Here is a 24,965-nt window from a genome sequence, read left to right on the forward strand (position 1 = left end):
GTACACAAGTCTCTAATTTTTCACCTCTTTCCCACTGATACTTTTTGTCTTTTCATTTTTTTTCTCTTGTTGCCTTTGATATTTGCAGGCCATATTCCTCTGTAATCACAAAAAATGAACTTTCATAGTAAAAGTAGAATCCTGTTTATTTTAATAAATGACTGGAGAACTGTGGTTTATATTGACATAGGACTTTCTACAAATGAAATTTACTGCTATCTCACCTTTCCACCTGAAACACACAGGTGCAAAATGAAGCAAAATAAAACTTTTTTGGCCAACATTGGAAAAGCATCTAGAATCCTTTTCTAGTTTTGGTTTTGCAAGTTATCTTTTTAAATCTTTATCAATTTTTTATTTATTTACATTCCAAAAATTGCCCCTCTACTAGTCCCCCCTTCTGAGTTCTTCACCCCATCTTCCTCCCCCCACTTCTGAGAGGGTGCTCCTTCACCCAACCTGCTATCACCACCCCATCCCCACCAGCATCCCTCTTCCCTGAGGCATCAAGTTTCCACATGTTTAAATACATCCTCTCCCACTGAGGCCATACAATTTCTAATACATGTGAATATGCATCTTCAGCTATTGCATGTTTATCTCTCCTTTTATCTTTTGACTCTTAACACCTTTAATTTGTTTTACTCAAAGGGCTTTGACATTTTTGCTATTGGCGTGCACCTCTCTTTACATATACAAGATAAACATCCTCATTATTTTCTTCTGCTATTGATTGCTTATGTTTTGAAATGGCAGAGCTTTTTCGGCTCTACTTGATTTTTGGAAAAGCTTGGGTTCCGCTTCTATACCGGTGTCCTCTTTTGTGTTTCTTTCCATAGGCAGATCCTCGCAGCAGCCAAAAGAGCTGACCAGGTAGGACATTTCCTCTGGGTGGGGTCGGACAGCTGGGGTTCCAAAGTCAACCCACTGCATCAGCATGAAGACATTGCAGAAGGAGCCATCACCATCCAGCCTAAGAGAGCGACCGTGGAAGGTATGTGCTTTGCCAGCCATGGAAGGTGTGAAGAGGGGGCAACATGCTGTTGGGTGACCACCCTGAAGTCTTTGGGGTGTTCTATGTTTGGACAGGATTTATAAAGTGTATTTTCCAGAGAGTGATGGAAGGGCAATGAGGTGCAAATGGAGCTGCACACCTGGTCTGTTCTTTTTGTTGACAATCCTTTGTTGTAGAGATTACATTATTTCATGGTAATTTTGCAATTAGCATGGATTCTTTTCTCGCTCTGAAGAGCTTTCTGAGGAGAGATCATCACCATTACTAAGAACTGAAACAATAACACATCCAAGTGTGTGTGCGCAGCAACAAACCTGCATTTTCAGAAGGAACATTTCCCCTTTGTAATTTACACTTTGCTTCTAACATGACAACTGGAAGGATCACACGGCAGTTATCTCAGTGATACCTTCCAGAGGAAACCTATTTTAGGGACTTGACCCTCAGCAGGGACCAGCATCACTTTCCTTTCCCAGAACCTTTTCTTTCTCACTATTGCCTTGCTTTCCTACATTTCTACAACCTCCCCCTTTTTATTTTTCTTCTTTTTTTGAATATATTATTTAAAAGACCCTTTGAAGGACCATTGATAGGAAATGATATATCATGGTGGTCTCATAATCTAACTAAATATATTGATTGCAATTAATCTTTTATTTAATATGCAAAGAAATGTTATGTTTAAATGGTACATTATGTGAAAAAGAAAAAAAACAACTCCTCTGCTGATAGCCTGCTTTCTGTTTCCTTTTTGGTGAATCTTGCCTCCAAAGATTTGCTCAAATATGCTTTGCACATCACACTGAACCTGATCCTCTTACTCAAAGGGACCAAATATTTGCACTTCTTTCTATTTTCTCTCTGTTCCAGCCTAATTAATTGTTCTCCCCAGAAGGTTACAGAGTCTGTGTAGATTCTTTTTTGAAACGAATCAGGTTGTGCCTCTATCTGTCACTGATGTTTTTCTATGTTATCTTGAAGAGATAACGATCCCCTGAGTCACTCCGGTGTTTTCCTTGGGAGTCTTTGAATTAATTTATTCCCCTAATACTTGCCCAGAGCTGAATGCCTATCTTACAAAACAGGCCACTGCATTTACAGATGTGCTGCAAAAATAACCAATATGATTTTAACTGTCTTTGATCCCTCTCATTTAAAAATGTGTGCATTTTGTTCTAGGCTACAAGTGTTCTGTGCTAACAAATAAATAGGATGTCGGGATTCCATATTCCTGACTCTTAAAGCACACAGATTGGGTGAAGCATTCAGGAAGAAGCTAATGAGAGCAGAATATGGAAACTCTCTGTACTATGGGGCAGTAGGTAAAGCAGACTGAGTGGATTTTATCCTATGGTTATGATACTGTGCTTGAAAGAACTTTGGATAGGAGGTTAAGCAGTACATGATGCATGAGATCTAACTGGGTAGGCAGAGAAGTATGAAATGCAGACTGAAGAACAAAGGGGCAGACACAGTGAGGCAATTGCCTAATGACTCTTGAAACAATTCTACACTCATACCTTATTGAACTCATCACAATTTGCTCAGCATTTTCCTGTTTTCAAGGCACTGGGAAGACTCTATGCTCCCCTGGCATCTGATCATGATCATACTCTTCAGCTGAAAGACTCCTATTGACCCTTAGGTATTTTCCTGAATAATAATTTGGTATAGAAGCTCTGTGTTCATTGCTTTTCTTCACTGTAAGAAATACCTGCGGTAACTTAAAGTTTGATTTTTTTCATTACTTAATATATTTATTTACTTCATATCCACATCTCACCCCCCTCCCTCCTCTCTTCCCTCGCAACCATGTTCCTCAACCCCTGGGTATCAACCTGTGCTGGCACATCAAGTCTCATTAGGACTAAGTGCATCCTCTCCTACCAAGGCTAGACAAGGCAGCCTATCTTGGGAAAAGGGATCCAAAAGGCAGGCAGCAGAGTCTGAGCCAGAGTCAGCACCCACTCCAGTTGCTGAGGGACTTAGATGTTTGCTACATATGTGCCGGCAACCGAGGTGTAGTCCATGCAAACTCCTTGATTGATAGTACTGTCTCTAAGTAACAAAGAAGACCCAAGGGAGGATGCTGCAATTTTCTTTACAGGTACACTTACAGTGACCTTCAAGCCTCCTATTTATTAAAGTTTTTTGGCTTTAGCTTTTTGTTTTTGTCAATGTTCAAGGGCATCACTGCTGGGGACCAAAGCTTTATTATCTGTACCTTTTTCTGGGGTAGGGAGTCGATTGGTTGGTTTAATAAAAATGCCCTCTCTAGGGTCTATATATTTGAATACCTGCCCTCCAATTGGTAAAAATATCTGGAAGTGATTAGGAAGTATGGCTTTGTTGGAGTAAGTGTGTGACTAGAGTTAAGTTTTGAAGTTTCAAAAGCCCAGGCCTTTCCCAGTTAACTTTCAGCCTCCTACTCATGGATTGAGTAATCTCTCAGCTACTGTTCAAGCATCATGCCTGCCTACCTGCTGTCATGCTTCCCAACACAGTAGACCTACTGTAATCCTCTGAAACTGTAAGCTTCCAATAAACCCTTTATTTCTATAGTTGCCTTAGTCAAGGAGCCTTAAGATGTCAATAGAAGGGAGGTAAAACAGGGAGAATAGAGATGCAAACTCTACCACTGTCTTCTGTTGTTATCACACCGGATATTGCCTGCATATTCCCAGTTGTCTTACTGTGATGGTTGAAAGGAAAGCTGGATTTGCCTCACAGAGTGTGCTATTTAGAAAGGAGATTGTACTAGATGTTAAAAGTGACACTGGTATCAGGGGAAAAAGGCAGCTGTGAACAGGGTGGGTAGAATGCTCACCCAGGTGACTGTGGAATAGTGAATAAGTTGTGCAGTCTGAAGTGAGAAGTAAGAGATTCTAGAGTCCAAATTGAGTCCTCTCTTCCTGAACCCTATTCATCCCATAGATATGATTGTCCATGTTTCAGATTAGTAACCCTATGGGTATTGTATTTTAGAAAATTACTAATTTTGTGGGGATTTAGAAATACTTGAAATAATAATTATTTTTTGTGTATATATAGGGATATTCATATTTATGATATCAGACCCAAAACATTAATATGAGAGTATTAAAGATAAAAGGGAAATATCCAATAGGGACTGGAGAGATGGTTCAATGGATAAAGCAGTTGCCACAAAAGTGTGATGAGTAGAGCCTTAATACATAAACATTCATAAAGGCTAGATACTCATGGTTGCAATCTGAGGACTTGGGTGGCAGCAGGACAGGGTTCTGCCTCCTATTTATTAAAGTTCAGGGCAAGATTCTGCCTCAATAATATAAACAGAGAGCAGTCTGAAAAGGTGTCTGATATCAACTTCAGGACTCCACATCCACACACACATGCATATGTACCCATACACCATCCTGAGCCTATAATCATGCACATAGACAATAAGCACATGCAAAAATTATATCTCAAGACAATAAAATGGAGAAGAAATGTTGCTAAATGTGAAATCCCAACATGATAGAACAGTGGCAGTTCCTATAAAAAATCCCCATGCCTCCCTCCAAAGAAATGTGAAGATTTTTACAGTGCAATGAAGAAAATGCCATAGCTTCTATCTAGGAATAATGTCATTGTGCTTTATCACAAAAACAGAATGAAGCTGCTTCACTTTCACAGCAGATGGAACAATAAAATTGAGGCTGTGCATTCGAAGTGCTGTTCCTAAAAAAGAGTGAGGAAAAAATAGAAGAGTTCAGCCACACTGCTAAACCTAACCAAAAATACAAAGGGTTTAAACTCAACATATTTTATAAGGACAAATACAATTTCTATTCTCTGGCATCTTACATATTTTTGTCTATTTCACCAGCCCCATCCTTGGTAAGTTCTCCATATCAGATTTATTGACCTAGACTATCTTGCAAACATTCATAATCTACCCCAGGATTTGTTATTGGGATATATGCTAAGTTGCAAAGAAGAGAAGAGTGAATTAATCATTCACATGTTTAACATTTAGTATGTCTTGCCAACATATGTACGTTTGGTTGACATTGGTGTGTATGTATGTATGTGAGAATGTGTGTGTGTGTGTGTGTGTGTGTGTGTGTGTGTGCGTGCGCATGTGTGCATGTGCATGTGCATGTGTGTGTGTGTGTATGTGTGTATGTGTAGGGTATTTTTCTGTGTATCAATGGCCTCTTGCTCATTGCTTCTCTACCTTATTTCTTAAGACAGGGTCCCTTGCTGAAGCTGGAGCTCTTGGCTTCAGCTAGGATGTATAACAAGATACCTCTAGAGATCAACTTACCTTCTCCAGAAAGTGCTGGGATTAGAGGTACATGCCTACATCACTTCTAGCTCTCACTAGGATATTGGAGATCTAAACTTTGGTTCTTTTGCTTGTACAGAAAGCATTTTACCCACCTCATAGAACTATCACCCCAGCTATGCCTATCATATATATAAACATAAAAACCCATTTTTTATGAACATGTCTGTGTCTATGACATCAGACCTTGATGAACTTTTATATTCCCTCTGTATTTATTCTCCATTGCAGAGAAAGAGGCATTGTTTTGTTTGTTTTTGTTTGTTTATTTGTTTGTTTCCTGAGGATGCTATTTCCCTTCCTTTCAATTTATTGGTGATAGGATCTAAGCCATGGAAGGATTAGCTATGGTTAGGTTGACTTCCTGCCAAATCTAAAGTATTTCATCAGGATTAGGCAATATTCCTCTGGAATTTCAGCCATGTTAGTTCTATAAAAAAAAAACCCAGGCATACCTTCATTTTGCTTATGTGTACATGACTCCATTAACTAGGATGCTCAGTCATCCTCTCTGGCCCTAAGAAGTCTTCCAAGGAAAGCATATTTATATGGCCTTTAGCTTGTCACCTCCAAAATACCCTGCTGTTCTGAAGTTAACTGGTCTGGATACCCTCCTATGACAGCCAGCATAGGTCCTGGATCAGTGTACATTTTGCTTCCACCATAGGTAATAGCTCTGAGAATAGAGTACAGGGAGTGCTTGTTTCACGTGTTTGGGCATTTCATATTTAAGTTACAATTATTTCCATATGTGTGTCTAGATGTTCAAGGGGGTTGCTTCTCTCCTTTCTATGGGTCATAGATTTGAACTCAAGTCATCAGACTTTCCACTTCCCTAGCAAACATCTTTTTTTTAAGATTTATTTATTTATTTATTTATTTATTTATTTATTTATTTATTTATTCATTCATTCATTTATTTATTCCAAATACACTGTAGCTGTCTTCAGACACACCAGAAGAGGGCATCAGATCCTAGTACAGATGGCTGTGAGCCACCACGTAGTTGCTGTGAATTAAACTCAGGTCCCTTAGAAGAGCAGTCAGTGCTCTTAACCACTGAGACATCTCTCCACCCCCTGGCAAGCACCTTTACCTACTGAGATGAAAGGGCTTATTTCAAAGCACCTCTGAATGACTCTTAAAAATGGGGACATATATTTCTAGTGCGATTTAAATCTGAGATATGTGAAGGAACAGACAATCAATCAACTAACTAATCAATTAATCATACCCAAACCTACCCACCTTCTGGGCCCAACATAGAAACATTTTCATTTGAATAAAAAGAGCTCATTATTTTTAATCAAGATTGGATGGGTCTTTGCTTTTCATAGAAGCAGAAAGTTTAAAGCTATTAGCATCTAAACAAAGTTGTCTTGAATCTTGACTCCAGTTATCAGCATGAGGGCTTTATCCATCTTTAACTGCCTGGACCTTTGCTCAGTGAGAGAAGGTAGAACAAATATCAGCAACAACAGATTGACAGTCCACAGGGGCTTGGGTTTGTCTGTTTGTTTGTTTGTTTTGATGTGTGTTTTAAATTTTCTTTGAGAATTTCATACAATATATTTTGAGCATATTTGCCTACCTTCTCCTTACTTTTAGATCTACTTCACTTCTCTACTCACTCAACTTTCTGCCCACAGTAGAACCCATCTGTGATGTCCATATTCACTTGGGTACGTGGCCTTCCACTGGAGTGCTGTCAGCAGGGGCTACAGGCTTGAGGAAAACTGCTTCTGCCTCTCTCAGCTGTTATCAATTTCCAAGTCTTTGACAACTGGTGGGCCTTTGTGCCTGTCTCTCTTCCTTGTTATTGTTTGGTCTGGCCGGAGACCTTGGGCATGCTGTCACAACTATGAGTTCCTGTGTGCAGCTGCTCTTTTGTATGCAGCAGACACTGTTTGTAATCATCCACCACCTCTGGATATTACACACTTTTGTCTTCTGTTCTGCAGTGATCCCTGCTGTTTTGAAGTTTGGTTTTGTTTTTATCTTTTGGGGCGGGGGGTGTTTTGAGACAGGGTTTCTCTGTATAGCCCTGGCTGTCCTGTAACTCACTCTGTAGACCAGACCGGCCTCGAACCCAGAAATCCTCCTGCCTCTACCTCTCAAATGCTGGGATTAAAGGCATGTGCCACCACTGTCCGACTGATCCCTGCTGTCTTAAGCAGTGTATTTGGTTATTGACCTATTACTTCAATTAATAGGAAAGCAGTGAATGTCTGCAATTTCTTTAAAATGGCCACATCTTTCATCAAATTCTTCTGTAAATGTTGATGTTATCAGCTCTAACAGTATATAAATCAGGAATATAAATATTAGGATATAGCATGAAATAAGCCAGACACAGTCACATATATAAAGTAACAATCATGGATGAGATAGAAGAATATAAATGTGAAACATTCTTATCAGGAAAACTACTCCAACTTCATTCCTTAAAGATGAATATGTTTAGTCAGGACTCTCTATAGAAAGAGCACCTAGAGGATGGATATGTATCTTAAAGGTTTATTAATTTGTCATATGAGATAATTTCTAATTGGTTCAGCAATGATCTTATGCACACTAAAGAGCCTGAGAACTCATAGCTCAATCTTAGAGGCTGAATGCCTTAATAGTCTCAGTATTATACAGAAGGCCTAGAAGATTCCTAGAGAGTCATTAATTTTCAGTTTGCCTTGGAAGATCTAAGAAGTTGAACTCCAGTGATAGAATATAGTGCCAATAGCAGCAAGAGCAACAGAACAAGGTAGATGCAGTCATCAGCAAGGGAAAAAGGTAGACCAAAATCAACAACTTTCCCCTTGGCCATCCTGTTATCTGGGTGGTAGTGGATGACTACAACCTTTTCTCATGGAGAGTCTTTCAACTCAGTTAATCCTTCCAGGAAATGCTCCTACAGATTTCACCATCTCAGATGACTCTAGATCCAGTCAAATTGACAATCAAGCTCAATCATCACTAACAATCAAATAGGTATGCACAAAAGGTAATAATGCTATCCTCCATAATATTAAGCTGATTTTATAGCTGAAAGTCATATAAGTGTGTACAGATGTTACATAAGCCCAATGGAAGCTATAGATCACAGACATTTGACTTATTCATATTTTGAAATATGCACTATATGTTCATGCGCATTTCTTTTTTGAGTGAGAGAGCCAGATTTAATCACCATAAGTTGTGTTGCTAAATGGGGAGAAGGGAAAGGGCAAGGAAAAGAAAGAGAACCCATATTGTCTATTCATGGATAATGAAGTTCAAAGAATACAGGTAATATATTGAACAGAGTTTTAAAATGTTGAAAAATTTCCTCTTCGTTTTGTTCAAATAGAGGCTGGTTAGAAAAGGTGACAAAATTATATTAGCTTGAGAAGAAAAGTAAGAAATTGTATAGAGGGCAGTGAAATTGAAAATCTGAAACTATTTCTAGTGCTGGGTAGGCTGAGGCAGGAAGACAACTGATTCAAATCCAGACAGAGTTACATAGTAATACACAATCTCAATAAGAGCAGCAAAAATAACAAAAACAAAGGCTGAAAGGTAGAAGGGTTCAAACTTAACAAGGGTGCCCTGGAAACATATGTGTGTGTGTGTGTGTGTGTGTGTGTGTGTGTGTGTGTGTGTATGTATGTATTGCAATTCCCTGGCTTCACAGTCATCCACATGCAATACAGATATAACTGAAATGACACCACACTCTCCTGCTCAAGACATCAGTCATATAATCCTCTAAAGGATAAAGCAACGACTTTTAAGTCAATATTTTATTAATTCCTTATGAATTCTGCACAATGTATTTTTAAAGTACTCATTCCCAACTCTTCCTCTTAAATCTTTCCTGAGCTGCTTCATGTCTCTAATCCCCCAACTCTTTTCAAACAAATAACTTTAATAATTCATTTCCTCAAATTGGTTCTGACAATAGACTCATGGGTGTGGAGCCATCCACTGGGATATGGTAGAACTATCAGGACACATACTCCTAAGGAAAACTGACTGTTCCTCTCACCGATCTCTCTAAAACTCCTTATATATTTCTAGGTGCCTGTTGAATCTTGAATGGCTTGTTTTCATACAAGCAAACACAGATATTGTCTTGTTGTGAGTGTGGTGTTATTGATATGTCAGGAATACACTGTTTCACTCTGGACCTCCCTGGCCTCTTTTTCTTGTCATTGTGCTCCTTTTCTGAGTTGGTCCCTGAGCCTTGGAGTGTGATATAGATGTCCCTTTTGTAGTTGCTCATTCTAACACTCACAGTCTGTGCTTTGACTGTTGTGTCTGTCTTCTTCACTTCACCACTATCTAGTGCACTAAGAAACATCTTTGATGATATCTGATGCTTTTACTAGTCTATCCATATACAGATTAGAGGATAGTTTGTAACTATGCTCAATTAGCAAAATAACAGTAGAATTATAGAGAGTATGAGTATGTGCTCATTGATAGTTGGATATTAGCCCAAAAGCTCCCAATACGCAATATACAATTCACAGACCACATGAAGCTCAAGAAGAAAGAAGACCAAAGTGTGGGTGCTTTGATATGGCTGATATGGCTGTCTCCTGAGAGGCCCTGCCAGAGCTTTACAAATACAGAGATGCTCACAGCCAATCATTGGACTAAGTGCGGGTTCAATGGAGGAGTTAGAGAAAAGACTGAAGGAGCTGAAGGGATTTGCAGCCTCATAGGAAGAACAACGATATCAACCAACCAGAATTCCCAGAGCTCCTAGGGACTAAATCATCAACCAAGGAGTACACATGGCTCTAGTTGCATATGTAGCAGAGGATTGCCTTGTCAATGGGAGGAGAGGTCCTTAGTCCTATGAAAGCTCAATAAATGTCCCAGTGTAGGGGAATTTAGGGCAGGGAGGTGGGAGTAGACTGGGTAGTAATACACTCATAGAATCGGGGGGAGGGAGAATGGGATAGGGGGTTTCCAGGAAGGGGGGAAACCAGGAAAGAGGATAACAATTAAAATGTAAATAAAGAAAATATCCAATAATAAAACCATTAAAGAAGAATTATTTAGGAGAGTAAATAAATACTGAAAGCAGGGACTAAATCCCCCACTTTAATAGCACTGGGCCTGTCCAAGAGCTGACAAACTTCCCCATCAGCAGCCAAGAGGTTTGGAAATGGCACTTGGTGAGTAGATTGTTTTCCTACCTATCATGATGAACCAGGCATGGTGACTCTTATCTGAAATCCCAGTGTATAAGAAGTAGATACAATGGAGATTTATTTAGAGTTATCTATGGCTACACAGAGTCCAAAGCTAGCTTGAGCTATATGAGACCACACCACTCTTTTTGAAAAATAAGTAAAAGGAGAACTATTATGTTTGGTTGAGAATGCACAATAAAATATAAGCACTAAAGTCTAGTAAAGTCAAATCCAAATAGAAAAGCAAAGCAAATACAAAAATAAATACAAAAGAGCATTTAGTAAGTGAAGTGGATGTCATGGAGAAAAACCATTTAAAAACTTTGGGAGGCTGAAAGGGTCTCTGTAATGTTTTAACAAGATTTGGCTGCTTCTTAATCTCTCCTCATTTGGATGAGGGAGGAAAATCTCTCCTTAAATTAAGAAATGGATGTTTTTCAAACTCACTATGTTTGTGATATTAGGTGTTTTCTGGAGGTTAACTGGAATGTTAAAGTTAATGTGACCCTTCCTGTAACTCTGTCTCATGGCTTTTCCCAGTTAGCTGTAAAAGAGACTGTTCAGGGCTTCCATGGCCTGACTGTACTGTGCTATTTAGTACTTGATATAGAAAACTATTGTGCCTTGAGTCACTGCCCTAACTTTACTTTCCCAAGTTCTAGGATGATAGGAAAGCACTATCCTATTCTGGCTTCCTTCTGAGCCTTTGTAAGCTATGACATCAATCTATAGCAGAGATAGGACATTCTGAAGTAGCTAATGAACTATGCACTTTCTCCTAACAGGGGTCGGTGTGTCTGTGGTACAGAAGAAAGACTCTAGGACTGACAATCAACTTAAAATGATTATAGTTAGCTTCCACTTGCCTAGAGATACTACTATCTTTTCATAAAAGAGAGTCGATTTCTTAATTTATAATGGCTAAAGCTAACATTTGAATCAATGTTGTTCAGATACATACTTGGATTAAAACCCCCTATAAATATGTGCATGTAGTCATATACATATACATGTAGTCAAATGCTCAGGCAGATAAAAATTAAATGGTAACACCATAATCTTTATAACTAGATGAGGTCCCTGCTTATAACTCTACCTATGAATTTAACTGTCTCTTTTCTTCTGTATACTCATAGCAACATATGTTCAGTCATTTGATGAGTTTGACAGCTATATACTTTTAAAATCTCCAGTGACCAATCCTTCCAAATAATTAATCATATAATTTTCTTCCTTAGAAAACAGATAATCCCTTAATTATTTATAATCTTTGTCGTTTTTCTCAGTTCTTATACAACAAATTAGAACCAAACAGAATTTTCATTCTCTATTCCAGGAACTGATTTAGCACTCCGGGGCTTCTAACACATGCTTAAGTAAAACACAAACTTGCCCAACTCCCATGATATTGACACTGACATTGCGAGAAATAATCTATTCAAAATTTAGGAAACTTACTTTTAGTGGTAAAATAGCAAATTTCTGTCTCATTTATAAACCTAAAACAGATGAGATTGGGTGCGTACAGCATGGTATGGCCTAGGACACATGCTCCATTATGTTCATAGCAGTCCTATTTATAATAGCCAGAAGCTAGAAAGAATCCAGATGTTCCTCAATGGAGAAATCGATACAGAAAATGTGGTATGTTTACACTATGTAATACTACTCAGCTATTAAAAACAATGCATTCATGAAATTCTTAGGCAAGTGGGTGGAACTGGAGAATGTCTGAGTGAGGCGACCCAATCACAAAAATATCTGCTGATAAGTGGATATTAGCCCAGAAGCTCGGAATGCCCAAGAAACAATTCACATATCAAATGATGCCCAAAAAAGAAGGAAGGGGTGGCACCTGGTCCTGGAAAGACGCAATGCAGCACTGTAGGGAATACCAGAAGGGAGTGATGGAGGAACAGGGGGAGGGAAGAGGGCTTATGGGACTTTCAGGGAAGGGGGAATCCAGGAAAGGGGATATCATTTGAAATGTAAATAAAGAATATATTGAATAAAAAATTAATAAAAATTTTAATTAAAAAAGAAATGTAAATAAATAAAACAATTTAATCAAAAAGATAAAAAGCTAAAAAATTAAACTTAAAACAGATAGATAAACCAAACAGAAACATAAGCTTTGTGACGCACAGCACATTGGCACCCACTTTGGGTTACACTTCTCTCAGTGCTCTTGTTCTTAACTGATTAATTCAAGTACCAGTATTATCCCTATAAATGCTGGTGTCTAGTCCTGCAGCTGGGTTATATCAAGACCCCATATGATAATGTTATTGTGAATGACTTCAAGCAAATTATTATATACCAATTATATATACCTATATAATTGAATTATTATATTAAAAAAAACCAAAGCATATTCTGAAATAGGCAATATGAGAAGGACAGGATTCTGTAGAACAGCCGTATTAATATTTCCTACAGAACTGTGTGCAATGTGTTCTTTCTTCACCAGCAAAGGGATTAGATAATTGCTGCTTCCAGTGATATAGTTAGACATGAGCTCCTATTAGACATATGACAGAAACTGTGAAGTATATCTCAGAAGAAGAAACTATTTTCATCCAGTTTATAGATTAAAAGCGTAAATTTTGGTTTAGATTCCTTGATGAAATTTTCATAAGATGATATCTGTTGAAACCAGGATTTATCACAGAATCTACCTGATTCCTATCACTGTTTTCATTGCTACTGCTTACAGTCTATTTAAGGGAGAGGAGATTTAGTATATAAAATGTATTTATATTTTTTAAAAAGCTTTGGGAGCTGACTAGAGGTCTGGAAGGCATCCTTTTCAGTGCTTTCCTTTTCTCAATGTTCTGTAGAAGCGGAAGCTAAGTAAGAGAATTCTGTGCATGTTTTATGAAGGGAAAGCTCGTGGGAACAAGAGGAAGGAACAGGGAAGAACTCTGTAGATGGTCCACGGGTGATGACCCTGTTGGAGTCCAGCTTCTGTCTGTACTCATAGAAATGAGTGGGTCAGGAATCATTTCAGAGACTCTGTACCTACTAAATCAGGAGCCATGACTTTCAGACAGTCTTTTGCAGACTATGTATAAAGATGGGCTGTAAATAATGTGAGAGACTGGTAAAGGTCAGGGAGAGAAAAAAGAGACCCTTTCCTGGTTTGCCCTCTGAAAACTCTCTATCCCATTCCCCCTTCCCCTGCTTGCCAACCCACCCACTCCTGCTTCCCTGTCCTGGCATTCCCCTATACTGGGGCATCAAGTTTTCTCAGGACCAAGGGCCTCTCCTCCCTTTGATGTCCAACAAGGCCATCCACTGCTACATATATGGCTGGAGCTATGGGTCCCTCCATGTGTACTCTTTGGTTCGTGGTTTAGTCTCTGGGAACTCTGGGGGGAACTGGTTGGTTCATATTTTTGTTCCTCCTATCTGAGTCATAAGTAGGTATGCATCTGACTTTAGGGAAAAGTGGAAGGACACGGTGACTACATTTTTGTATATTGAGGGCTTTGTCTTTACAGATTCCAGGCTATTGAACTTTCAAGAATATTGATAATTCAAGATATAAATTCTTTGTGCTTTTCCTACTGTATGTATACGATGCCATGCAAAGACATCGTTGGAATGTGCTACTAATTGGCAAATATGCCTCATTATCATGACATCAGGGGTCTAACAGACTGTTCATACAGGTAAAGAAACATGTAGTGCAAGACTGGTAACTTCAGTTTGAGCCCCAGAACACATGGCAAAAGTGAAAGGAGAGGCCTGACTATGCAAAGTTGCTTTTTGACCTTGACGAACAGTATAGTTCTTAATATGAAAAAGTGAACTTCTTTTATATTTATATTTTTTCCTTATTTTTTTAGGGGATGAGCTTATTTTGCCAGATTAACTTGGCTACATACCACGTGAAGCAGCCCACTACAATCTGCACCATAGAAGGTGTCCAATTAAGGACATGAGATAGAAATTAATTTGATTTAATTTAAAGTTGCCTGATATTATATGCTATGAATAAGCTGAATCACACAAACAAGGCAAAAATGTGTTTATGATGATATATGTTGCTTCAGTCTTCAAAGGTAACTGTGGCATGCCTGAGCTATTTCTCTCAGTTCTTAGTTTCCAGGAATTGAGGGGTGGTGTGTTTATTTCTGCATGTGTCTTGATAATATAGAAGTGCTCAAGTGTTGAATAAGAAACACCAGTAATAACCATACCTGAGTGTGCAGTTCATCATGACTTCATGCAATATTGATTGCAAAATGAAAGCCGACTTCGCTGAGAAAATGGGGCACCTTCCCAAAGTAAGAACACTCAATAGTTCTTGGATCAATGAAAATCAACCTCTGAACTTAGTTCTGTGACTTCTCCAGTAACTAAAGATGAAAAACAGTAAGAGACAGGAAAAAAAGAACAATTTTGAGGGGGAAAACCACAGCCTCATCAAACAATGTAATAGGAGGGAGCTTCCTTGAAAGTTCAGTGGTGGTACTATAAGGGGGTCTCATTTCTGTCACCATTGAGCTAATTTCACGTTGAGAGTTTACCTGATATGTCTACAGTAGTTAATATAAAGTTCTTTTAAACAACATATGGTACCACATAACCACAAGGAATTGTAGTGTTTTCCCTGTAATGGGCTCAAATTTAAAGAAAATTCCATGCAATCTGTTTGTGGCTAAAGGCCATAATGTTAGGTATGTTCTCAAGAGAGAAAAGAACATTGAGGAGTAAAGAACATGGGCTGTAGTCATAGCTGGGAGAAAGAGACCTTGCTTTAATGCACGGCATGCTGTGTTCATCCCTAGGATCAAATATCAAGGAAGCTATAACTAACAATTGGCAATATTATATCTGAATTTTTCAAAGTAGGGTGACCTGTGGTTTAAGAGAAACAAGAGAAGATGAGTAGGAAGTTGGCAATGGGATCATAGGGGTAGTTACTAGGGGGAAAGTTAGAGAAAGAAATGTATCCCTTTGACCTCATTATGTTGTCTAATAGCCCTAGCTAGTACTCCAAGTACTATATTGAAAAGATATGGAGAGAGCAGGCAGCCTTGTCTAGTCCCAGATTTTAGTGGGATTGCTTCAAGTTTCTCTCCATTTAGTTTGATGTTGGCTACGAGTTTGCTGTATATTGCTTTTACTATGTTTAGGTATGGGTCTTGAATTCCTGTTCTTTACAAGACTTTTAATATGAAAGGATGCTGAATTTTGTCAAATTCTTTTTCAGCATCCAATGAAATGACCATGTGTTTTTTGTTTTTTGTTTTTTTTTTTTTTTGAGTTTGTGTATGTAGTGGATTGCATTGATGGATTTCTGTTTAATGAACCATTCCTTCATCCTGGGGATGAAGCCTACTTGATCATGATGAATGATCATTTTGATGTGTTCTTGGATTCAGTTGGCAAGCCTTTTATTATTTTTGCATTGATATTCATAAGGGAAATTGGCCCGACGTTCTCTTTTTTTATTGGATCTTTGTGTGGTTTTGGTATCAGTGTAATTGTGGCTGCGTAGAACGAGTTGGGTAGTATTCCTTCTCTTTCTATTTTGTGGAATAGTTTGAAGAGTATTGGTGTTAGGTCTTCTTTGAAGGTCTGATAGAATTCTGCCCTAAAACCATCTGGTCCTGTGCTTATTTTGGTTGGAAGACTTTCAATGACCCCTTCTATTTCTTTAGGGGATATCGGACTGTTTAGATGATCTATTTGATCCTGATTTAATTTTGATATTTGGTATCTGTCTAGGAAATTGTCCATTTCCTATAATTGCATTTCTTTTCATATGTCAATTTCAGCCTATCTTTGTTCACAGGAAACTTGTGTATGGCCCAAGGTCCTATGGAACTCCTTTTTTTGGGGGGGGGAGGGTGATATTCCTTTATTACTTTCTAGAACACTTGAGAGACAATAGCATTTTGTTTTGTGTACTTACAGTGTGGGAGATGTAACCCAAGGATACTGTGCATGCTGGGCAACTGCTATTTTGAAGCTGAACCCTCAGTGCTTGGGAGCACATTCAGTTTTTTCCTGCTGGTTTCTAGTATTCTTCAAAGAGTATACTGCTTACTAGTATAGTAGGATTCTTGGTTCCTGGTACACAATGAGGTTTCTTTATACAAGAAGTTTTGCAGAAGTCATACTGCCAACAGCTACGCCTGGAAGATGGGACTTAGAAAATATTGTTCCTGACTTTTTGTTCATGCTAAAAACAATGTCCTACTGTGTGCACTTTCCAGTTTGCTAAAAAAGAAATTCAATTACCCCAAGCATATACAGTGTTTAGGAACATGCATAGCATATTTGAGAACTCAGTTTTCAATTTAGTTGCTAGAGTCCATCGTTATCAAGTTACCAATTAACCTTTGTTAACTGGTAATTTGACCACCTACCTACAGACCAAGGCATATGCAGTCCTGTTTTCCATACAGCTTCCCTCTCCCTGCATGATTGCAAATCCTTTCAAGTACCATTTCTGCTGCTGTTCTAACCTGGTTGCCTTTTATAACATTTGCACATGCAACCCAGTAACCTGCAGCATTTGAAATATGTTTTGGACACTTAGAATTGAAAATATTAGATTATTATAAAGAACAACCACTCTTTTTTCCATTGTGGATGTGTCATTAGATACATAGTCAAGGAGTCACTTCAAGGTGTCAGAATTTGTAACAGTAACCATGGGCTTCTTAAGAGGTCTGCATGACATGACTGTCTTCCCCTTTCTATCCCCATCTCCTATCTCTGTTTCTATTCCTCCTTCTCATCTTGTCTTCCCATATCTACTTTCCAACTTTGCCTTCCTTTTTTCTCCTTCCCACTTTCATCTCCCTCTCTTTCCCTCTTTGTTCCTTCCTTTCCTTTCTTTCCATTGCATCCTCCCGCTTTCCCTCCCTCCCTCCCTCCCTCTCCCTCTCTTCCTTTCAATTACTCCATTCTGCTCTCTGTCTCTTCCTCTCTTTTCATCTTTTCATTTTTTGTACCCTTCTGTCACATTTTCCAAAAATAACTTATTCCTATTAGATTTCTATTCCTATTCCTATTTAGATTTACTTTTTGGGTTTTTTCCAGAGTGTTCCTTTGGGCTGAAATGCTTTGCTGAACTATTTTGTCTATGAATTCCTGACCACTATAGTTTCTCAAAAGCATCTGTATCTTTTCTTACCACAATGACTAGTTCTGTGGCAGTTCCTCTCTATACAAATATATATTTGCTCCTTGCCTATACCCACAGAATTTGAGTTTCATGACTTTACAGATACATTTTTTTTTTTGCTAGTCACTAACATGGGACATAGTTCTTAGTTCAAGAAATAGGTAGAAGTAGAGAAAATATTTTGTTAATTCATTACAGGTGCATATTTGACCTCAAGTAGAAAATGAAAAATGATCATGAACTCACTGTTTCTTTCTCAAACTACCTTATTAAATAAGAATAAAGTCACTAAAGCAAGATATTCCTACATTGGGTAATGATGAACTCTGATAATATCCAAAAGCATATTTGGGTATGTTTTTTTCCCTACAATGCTTACACATGCTATATTACTTTGTTCCAAAGTTTTTCTCCTCTGGACTGTCTATTGGACCTCTTGATTTCTCCTATGAACTTTAAATGAGTGAGACTCATTGAAAATCAAGGATTCTTCTACCCTGACTATTGATGATGATTGTTCATATTAAACAGAAATGGCATAGTGCTTAAGGATTTACTTTAGCTTACAGGTCTTACTTATAAAATTCATCCTAGCAAGGAACTCACAGTGACACCTTAGAGAATTGTATTTGTACACAGGAACAGAGAAATTAAATACATGGCTACTAGCGCTCACCTTGCTTTCTCCGCTCTCACACCATTTGGATTCTTCTGCCTGAGGAAAGATACCATGCAGTGAGCAGGTCCTCCAACCACATGTAAGGGAAATCAAGTCAATCTTCCATAAATATATCACAGAAAACCTAAAGTATTCCTCATTGAGATTTCCTTACCAAGTGATTCTAGACCATGTCAAGTTGACATGAAACATGAAACTCTCTTACATCAAAGAGAGTAAGTCAGAAAGTCTCCTAGTATAGGACACATATTTACCCTGTTTATAATGCATTCCAAAACAGTCAAACTATGAGTTTTTATTATACCTATCAACAACCCAGCTCTCAATTAATTCTTAAACTTACCTGATTGAAAACCAGCACTTTACTAAGTATCTTTATTGAACAGGGTACATTTCTAAATAGAATATGAGCCCAAATATAAAATCTATGTGAATATAATTGATATTTATATTTCTTTCTAGCATATATGACAACTGCCTAGTAAAGCTCACTGATAGCATGTTATTTAAACTCAAAAATAACCTTTTAATTTGTTTTGTGAATTTCACATCATGAACCTCAATCAAAATCATCTTCTCATCTCTTTATATATATCCTCTACCCATTCAAATGTCCTCTCTCCCAAGAAAAGAAAGTAAGATAGGTATCATTAGCATCATCTTGTTTTGGAAGCTGTAGTGTGTCACACACTATATCCCTCTCTCCACACATTCTTACTTGCAAGTGTTCATGAATATGACTCATTGGTCTGTTTCAAAGACTCTGTATTCTGCTACACTATCCTGGATCTTCATGGGGACTTTTCTTAGATACCCTCTTGTTGCCCTGTGTCATAGACATCATGAATCTGCCCTTTCATGTACTCTAGTAGCTCACATTTGGGGGTCAATGTCAGGGAAGGTCAACTCAAACCCCTGGATTTGGGGCTGGGGGAAAGCAGAGTTGATCAGCCTGCCAGCTTACCTATGTCAACATGACCAGGGCAAGCTCTCTAGCACTGCTCAAGTAGCTCACTCAGTTCTGCAGTTGGAGTGGCTTGAATGATTGTTTGTGTATTTTTCTTCTGGCCACCCTAGGCCAGCCCACCCTGGACTTTATCTATACTCTTAAAGTCATCAAATATCTGCCTATAAAATGGCATATTCTGCATTGCTGGCCTACAAAGGAGGAGGCATTGCATTAGGGGAGGATTTTCTAACTCATTGTCATAGCGTCTGTGTATTGTATAAATGGATAAGTAAATTTTGATACTGTAAATTCTGATAACATGTCCTAGCTCCAGTATATTTGAAAAATGATGTTTTGTTAAAGAAACTTAAAATGTCCAACCTCCAAACTATACCCTCAGAATTCTCAATTATTTTTAAGTGTCTATGCTACTTATAGGTAGCCAGATGACTGACATTTGGCCCCCATGAAGGAAAAAAGAGAAGGAAATTTCAATAGCTTGGCATAGTACATGTCTTATGGATAGGTGCAATACCTAATGTGACCTTTGTCTGAGTCTAGAAGCCACCTGGATAGAAAGCAGAGTATCAATGAAGGATGCTCTGGAAACCATGATAATTGATGAGCCTGTAAACCTGCTTTAGGCTATGTTTTCAGAGTATTCATAATGAAAGAAAAAAATCATCCTTCTCACTTTGATAGTCCATGAGTAAGTCATTAAACTTTACACTACATGAGTGTAGAGCTAAAGAAGAGGCTGAGTAAGCTACCTGTCCCCAACACACATTTACATTGATCTGTATTATTTACAATCCCAGGAATGGACTTTGTGGTCAAAGATGCAGGTGAGTGAACTTACAGTGGGTTACATGTGCCTTTGGTGCCTTATGGGGCCCCTTAGTCTTTCTGCGTGTATTCTTCCTTCCCGATATAAGTTAGAGCTCTCTGAGTCGAGTCTGCCACTTGAAAGCAAACATAAAATAAAAGCAGAACACAAGCCCCCTCATATTTATCACCTGCCCTGCATTAAGGATGTTACTATGTGACTGGTATTAATCATAGTCTGCTTTCTGCCATGAAAGGCATCATCAAAGTATTTGAACCAAGGCTACAGAGTCACTGGAGGAACATTCCAGTGATAAATTCTCCTCTCAACTTTGTTAGTGTGCTGCCACTTCCAGTAGGAGAGAGACGGGTTCCCAAGGTGCCCATTGAGAGTAAGACAGCAGGATCAGAAAATGGTTAATTCTTCACTGGGCAAGCAGAGTCCCTTCACCCTCCACTCAGAAGAGGCTTCCGATGGCCACCACTCAACTTGGACCTTGGAGAAGCTGCTTACCCTCTCTCTGTAAGGAATACTGCTCTGCTACTCATTAAGAAGCTGTGATCAGATTTATTCTTTCCAGATTGCTACATACCCTCAAGTGTGTGTGTGTGTGTGTGTGTATACCTGTGTACCCAAAACCAACAATGGAAACTGTTCTCCTTGAATTACTTTGATGAACTGAAATGCTAGGAACTTTCTGAATAAAGCAAAGTGATTAGACCATGTTTTCTGAAAAGCTGATAGGAATATTGTCAATGAAGCAATCTTTATGGGCACACTAAAAATTTAAAAATATAAGGCATGATCTTGTGCATTTAAACACATCTGCTTTGAGTTAGTAATGCAATATGTAGGTAGTGACCAGAAGACATTTCACAGCACATTAAAGGAGGAAGCTACCCTCCTGTAAAACATGCTTACTTTTGGGAGAGAGATATATTTTGATGGGACATAGAGAAAATTAAAGAAGTGAGATGGAAATTAGATATAATATTTTATTGTATACTTGTGTAAAATTATCAAGAATGCAGAAAATCAAATAAGTATCAGATTTTATATTTATAAAATATTAGCATATTTAGTACATTTTACTTATTATTTCATAGATATTCAGAAGTATATATGCTTAAATATTTTATTTTAATATATGCTTTTATTTCTGTAAAATATATATGTATGGATGTTCTGACATTCAGATATATATTATCCCTTGAAATAAACCTACCTGAATAGTGTTTAACTAGAGAGAATTATGCTAATTCTTTAGTTGTATAGAAAATAAATGTATTTATAAAAAGTTTGAAGGTTACCATAAATGATCATTGTTGGGGACAACCTCAACAGTACCATTTAATGACCCCTAAGAATTTCGCATAAATGGAAAATGGCAAATACTGAGTTGTATTCCTCCAGCCTAACCCCAGAGTGTGAGATGTCCAGTATCCATTGAGATAGAACACATCTTCTGAATTTCAATGTTTTCATTACTGTTCTTTTCATTACTGTCTTTTACCAAATGCATATCCAGGTCCTGGCATTTGTAAAACACCAATCTTATCCTTGTGAGAGGGACACATATCTATGGTAATGGATACATTCAATGACTAATGAATGATCTTAGAAAGACCTTCCCTTAAAATCCTCTAGTCTCTATTCTGGTGAGTTCTTGTCCCCACCTGAAAGAAAGCCCATATTTTTATCCCAGTGAACTTGAATTTCAAGCTGGCCTCTGTTCTCATATCCTTGCCATTTGCTGTCAGACTCTGGTAACAGCCAGCTGGGCATATTTTCCCATGCTCTAGGACTCAGTGCTCATTCTGAGATGTAGACCTGGAGGCCAGATGGTCCTCCTACCTGGAATTTTTTATCCTCTTTCTTTGTGTGATAGTTCATCATTTCTGGCTTAATGAAAGAAATTTCCATGGCACATCTGAAGAAGCTCTCTTCCCCAGCCCTTAGAAAGGATCATTATGTATTATTTTCATCTTGCTGATTTTGTTTTCAGAATTTTTCTTCTCTGAAAATGACCTTGCCTATTTTCTTGCAGAGTCTACAAACTCAAGTATCTGGAAGCACATATTTTATAGTATATTGTTTTACTAAGCTTTTAAAATATTACCTTGCCTTGTATTAGATATTCCATAAGAATTGTATAATGAATAAAAACAAAGCCAGCATGATGTTTCATGGTCAAGCTACAGGAGCCTTGTGAAATGAAATGAGTATGTTTATAACTCAATCAGAAGAACTTTGTGATGAAAAGAGACTTGGATGAATATTTGCAGGTAGAGTTAGAAAGGGAGAAATTTCTTTCATGGAAGAACAGAATCAAATGCTCCAGATTTCAGTTACAATTCCAAATAAATTAGAGGATATTTACAAAGGGTAATCAGAGCAGAGCACCTAACTGATATGTCATTCTTTATGTTGGTGTGTTAATGGATAAAATACCCAACTCTGAAAGTGGTGTCTGTTTGTCTTCACATGTTAGTGTCTATAGAACAGTAGCACAAGTCTAGCAGCAGAGCATAGTAATTCTGCAGCTTTACTTATCAGGAAGTTTGAGGCTTTGGAGATGATATTGTAGTACTTGATCCCTCACATATATGCCTATTTATTATCTCACAGTTGCAATATATTATAGCAATCTTATCTTACTTGCACCCATTTCCTTTGTATGTGAAGAGTGTAGTGGGACACTCAAGGCACTCTAGCCTAAATCCTTTAGTTAGAGAAAAGTCAAGGAAATCAATATCAAAAATATTATTAAAATTGGATGTTTTTAGCACTAATTAAAATAATAATGGTGCCTCTTTTGAAAATATTTAGTGATTATATTAACCTTGTAAGGTGATCCAGGGTCCCATCCCATGAGTTAACTGCTTTTCTGTATTTCTATCAATGTTCGAAAGTTACCTAATACTTTCAAATCATTGACCAATATGCTTGTCATTTTTGCATGGAGAAAGGAATTGGTGATATTATTTAGCTTATCTAGTTTATAATGAAATAAATAGAACCAAGACTATTTATCATATTAACAATGGTGGCTATAAGCTGACACTTTCTATTCTGGTATTGCCTCTTGGGTCAAATGGACACGTTATTGTCTTAGACAATCTATTTCTGATAGACAATAAAATATTTTTCTTTGTCCATATAGCACAAGTCAGTTGTGAAATTAAGAATTGATGGCTTTATTTTCTCTTGGTGATAGAGTGATTGAAAACAGTATCACCAAGAGCCCCATCTTAAAAGGTTTTTTACTTCCTTTGTAGAAACATTTGTCTCAGTGTGTCCACACATGATAAGAAGCTATGGCAGATGGTCAGGGAGTCTAAACATCTTTTCATGGCTACGTGGACAACACTTTGTCTTTAATGGTCATTTTCCTAGATGCTTTGAGGGAATATTATTATTGCCTGGAATCACTGTAAGAGTTGAAAATGGAAAATTCTCTGCAGTTGGTTTTGTGATTCTAGAAGTCAAGAAAGGTGATTGTTTTCTGGAAAAAAATAAAAAAAACAGGAACTCACTGATGTTAAAACACACACTTAATTTTATTATTCTAGAAATAATTTTTACTGAAATATTGGGCCTGTGCCACTTGGATGCTGCATTTTCTGTAACGCCATACAAACTTCTCTATGGGCAAGAAAAGTATTCTGCTTGGCCTCAGCACATTTCAGTTTATCATTTAGCCTATATCTCTCGAGGTTAGGTAATCCTGCTCTGAATTTGCAATATAATGTTTTTAAAAAAACAAAACAAAACAAAAAAAAAAAAAAACCAAGAAATCCTCAAGCCACAGTGAATCTGCACTGAGCAATAATCTAATACTGCAAATTGGATTTTAAGTGTCCTATCCCAAATGTGTGCTAGGCAGGGACTTGGATTGTATATTTGGACTCTTTCTGAAGAAATCCTTTTACTCCTTTATGAATTGGCAAGGTGGCATTGGCTTTTGACAGCCTGTTTGGCTGGCATTGTACACTGGTAAGAGATTGGAAAGCAGACAAAAAGACAAAAGCACAAAATCCTAGGCAGTGGCAGGTGCCAATTCCTTGGTTGCATTTCCAGCTGGCTAGCTTCCCTCTTCTTAAGCAGACCCACACCTCTGAGTCTATGTGAAAATGCATCTGTTTGATCAGTTTAACAGTTGGCCACAGGGTTTGCACATTCAGCTGAAATGAGCATGGTTTTGGAATGTAGTTTCTTGTATAGTTTTCCTGATCTTCATCACTCTTCTTCATAAGAATATGTTCAAGAGTCTGTAGTCTCTTCTTCCTTTGGGCTCTTAGCATAGAATTGGAGCATATTAAGCTAAGACGGCATGTTTAGAGTTTGGGGCATGATCTGTTTTGAGGAAAATGACCCCAGGGCAAATAATCTTCTTTATAAATTGAAATGACAATCACTTCAGTAAGAATGAGAGGAGTAGAAAAAAATTGATTACTTTCTGAGTGTGTGGAGGACATAGCTATGGAACTGTTTATTTCTATAGAAAAATAAAGTAATATTTGTTTACAGCCCTCAGCGACTATGTCATACAAAATATAAAAGGGCTCCAGGAGCTGCTGCCTGTTCATAGTAGAGAGAAACCACAGACAGAAAGATTTTCTTTGCCCTAGAACAATCTGACCTAGAAGTCTGGATGCTTGCAAAGTTTAAAAGTAAGTATTTCTAATGCCAAATTAAAATATTCAAGGTTAGATCACATGATCATTTTGCATAGATCACTGAAAAGTTTAGGCAGTCTAAATATGTAGTTTTATGCTATGTTCACTAGGAAATTCTTTTTTTGTTGTTGTTGTTGTTTTGTTTTTTTAGTTTTTTTTAGTTTTTCGAGACAGG

The 24,965-nt window shown here is 37.8% G+C and overlaps 1 protein-coding gene across 1 annotated transcript in view; it reads left to right on the plus strand.

Annotated features, from left to right (window-relative positions):
- The window catches only part of Grm7 (glutamate metabotropic receptor 7), an 897,218-nt gene that overhangs the window by 468,421 nt on the left and 403,832 nt on the right, over positions 1-24,965 (plus strand). Inside the window, exon 4 of the mRNA XM_052174477.1 lies at positions 840-994. Coding sequence (XP_052030437.1) covers positions 840-994 — 155 coding nt within the window. The remainder of the gene's footprint in view (positions 1-839; positions 995-24,965) is intronic.

The sequence above is a fragment of the Apodemus sylvaticus genome, chromosome 2 (assembly GCF_947179515.1).
Source record: "Apodemus sylvaticus chromosome 2, mApoSyl1.1, whole genome shotgun sequence".
In the NCBI taxonomy this organism is placed as follows: domain Eukaryota; kingdom Metazoa; phylum Chordata; class Mammalia; order Rodentia; family Muridae; genus Apodemus; species Apodemus sylvaticus.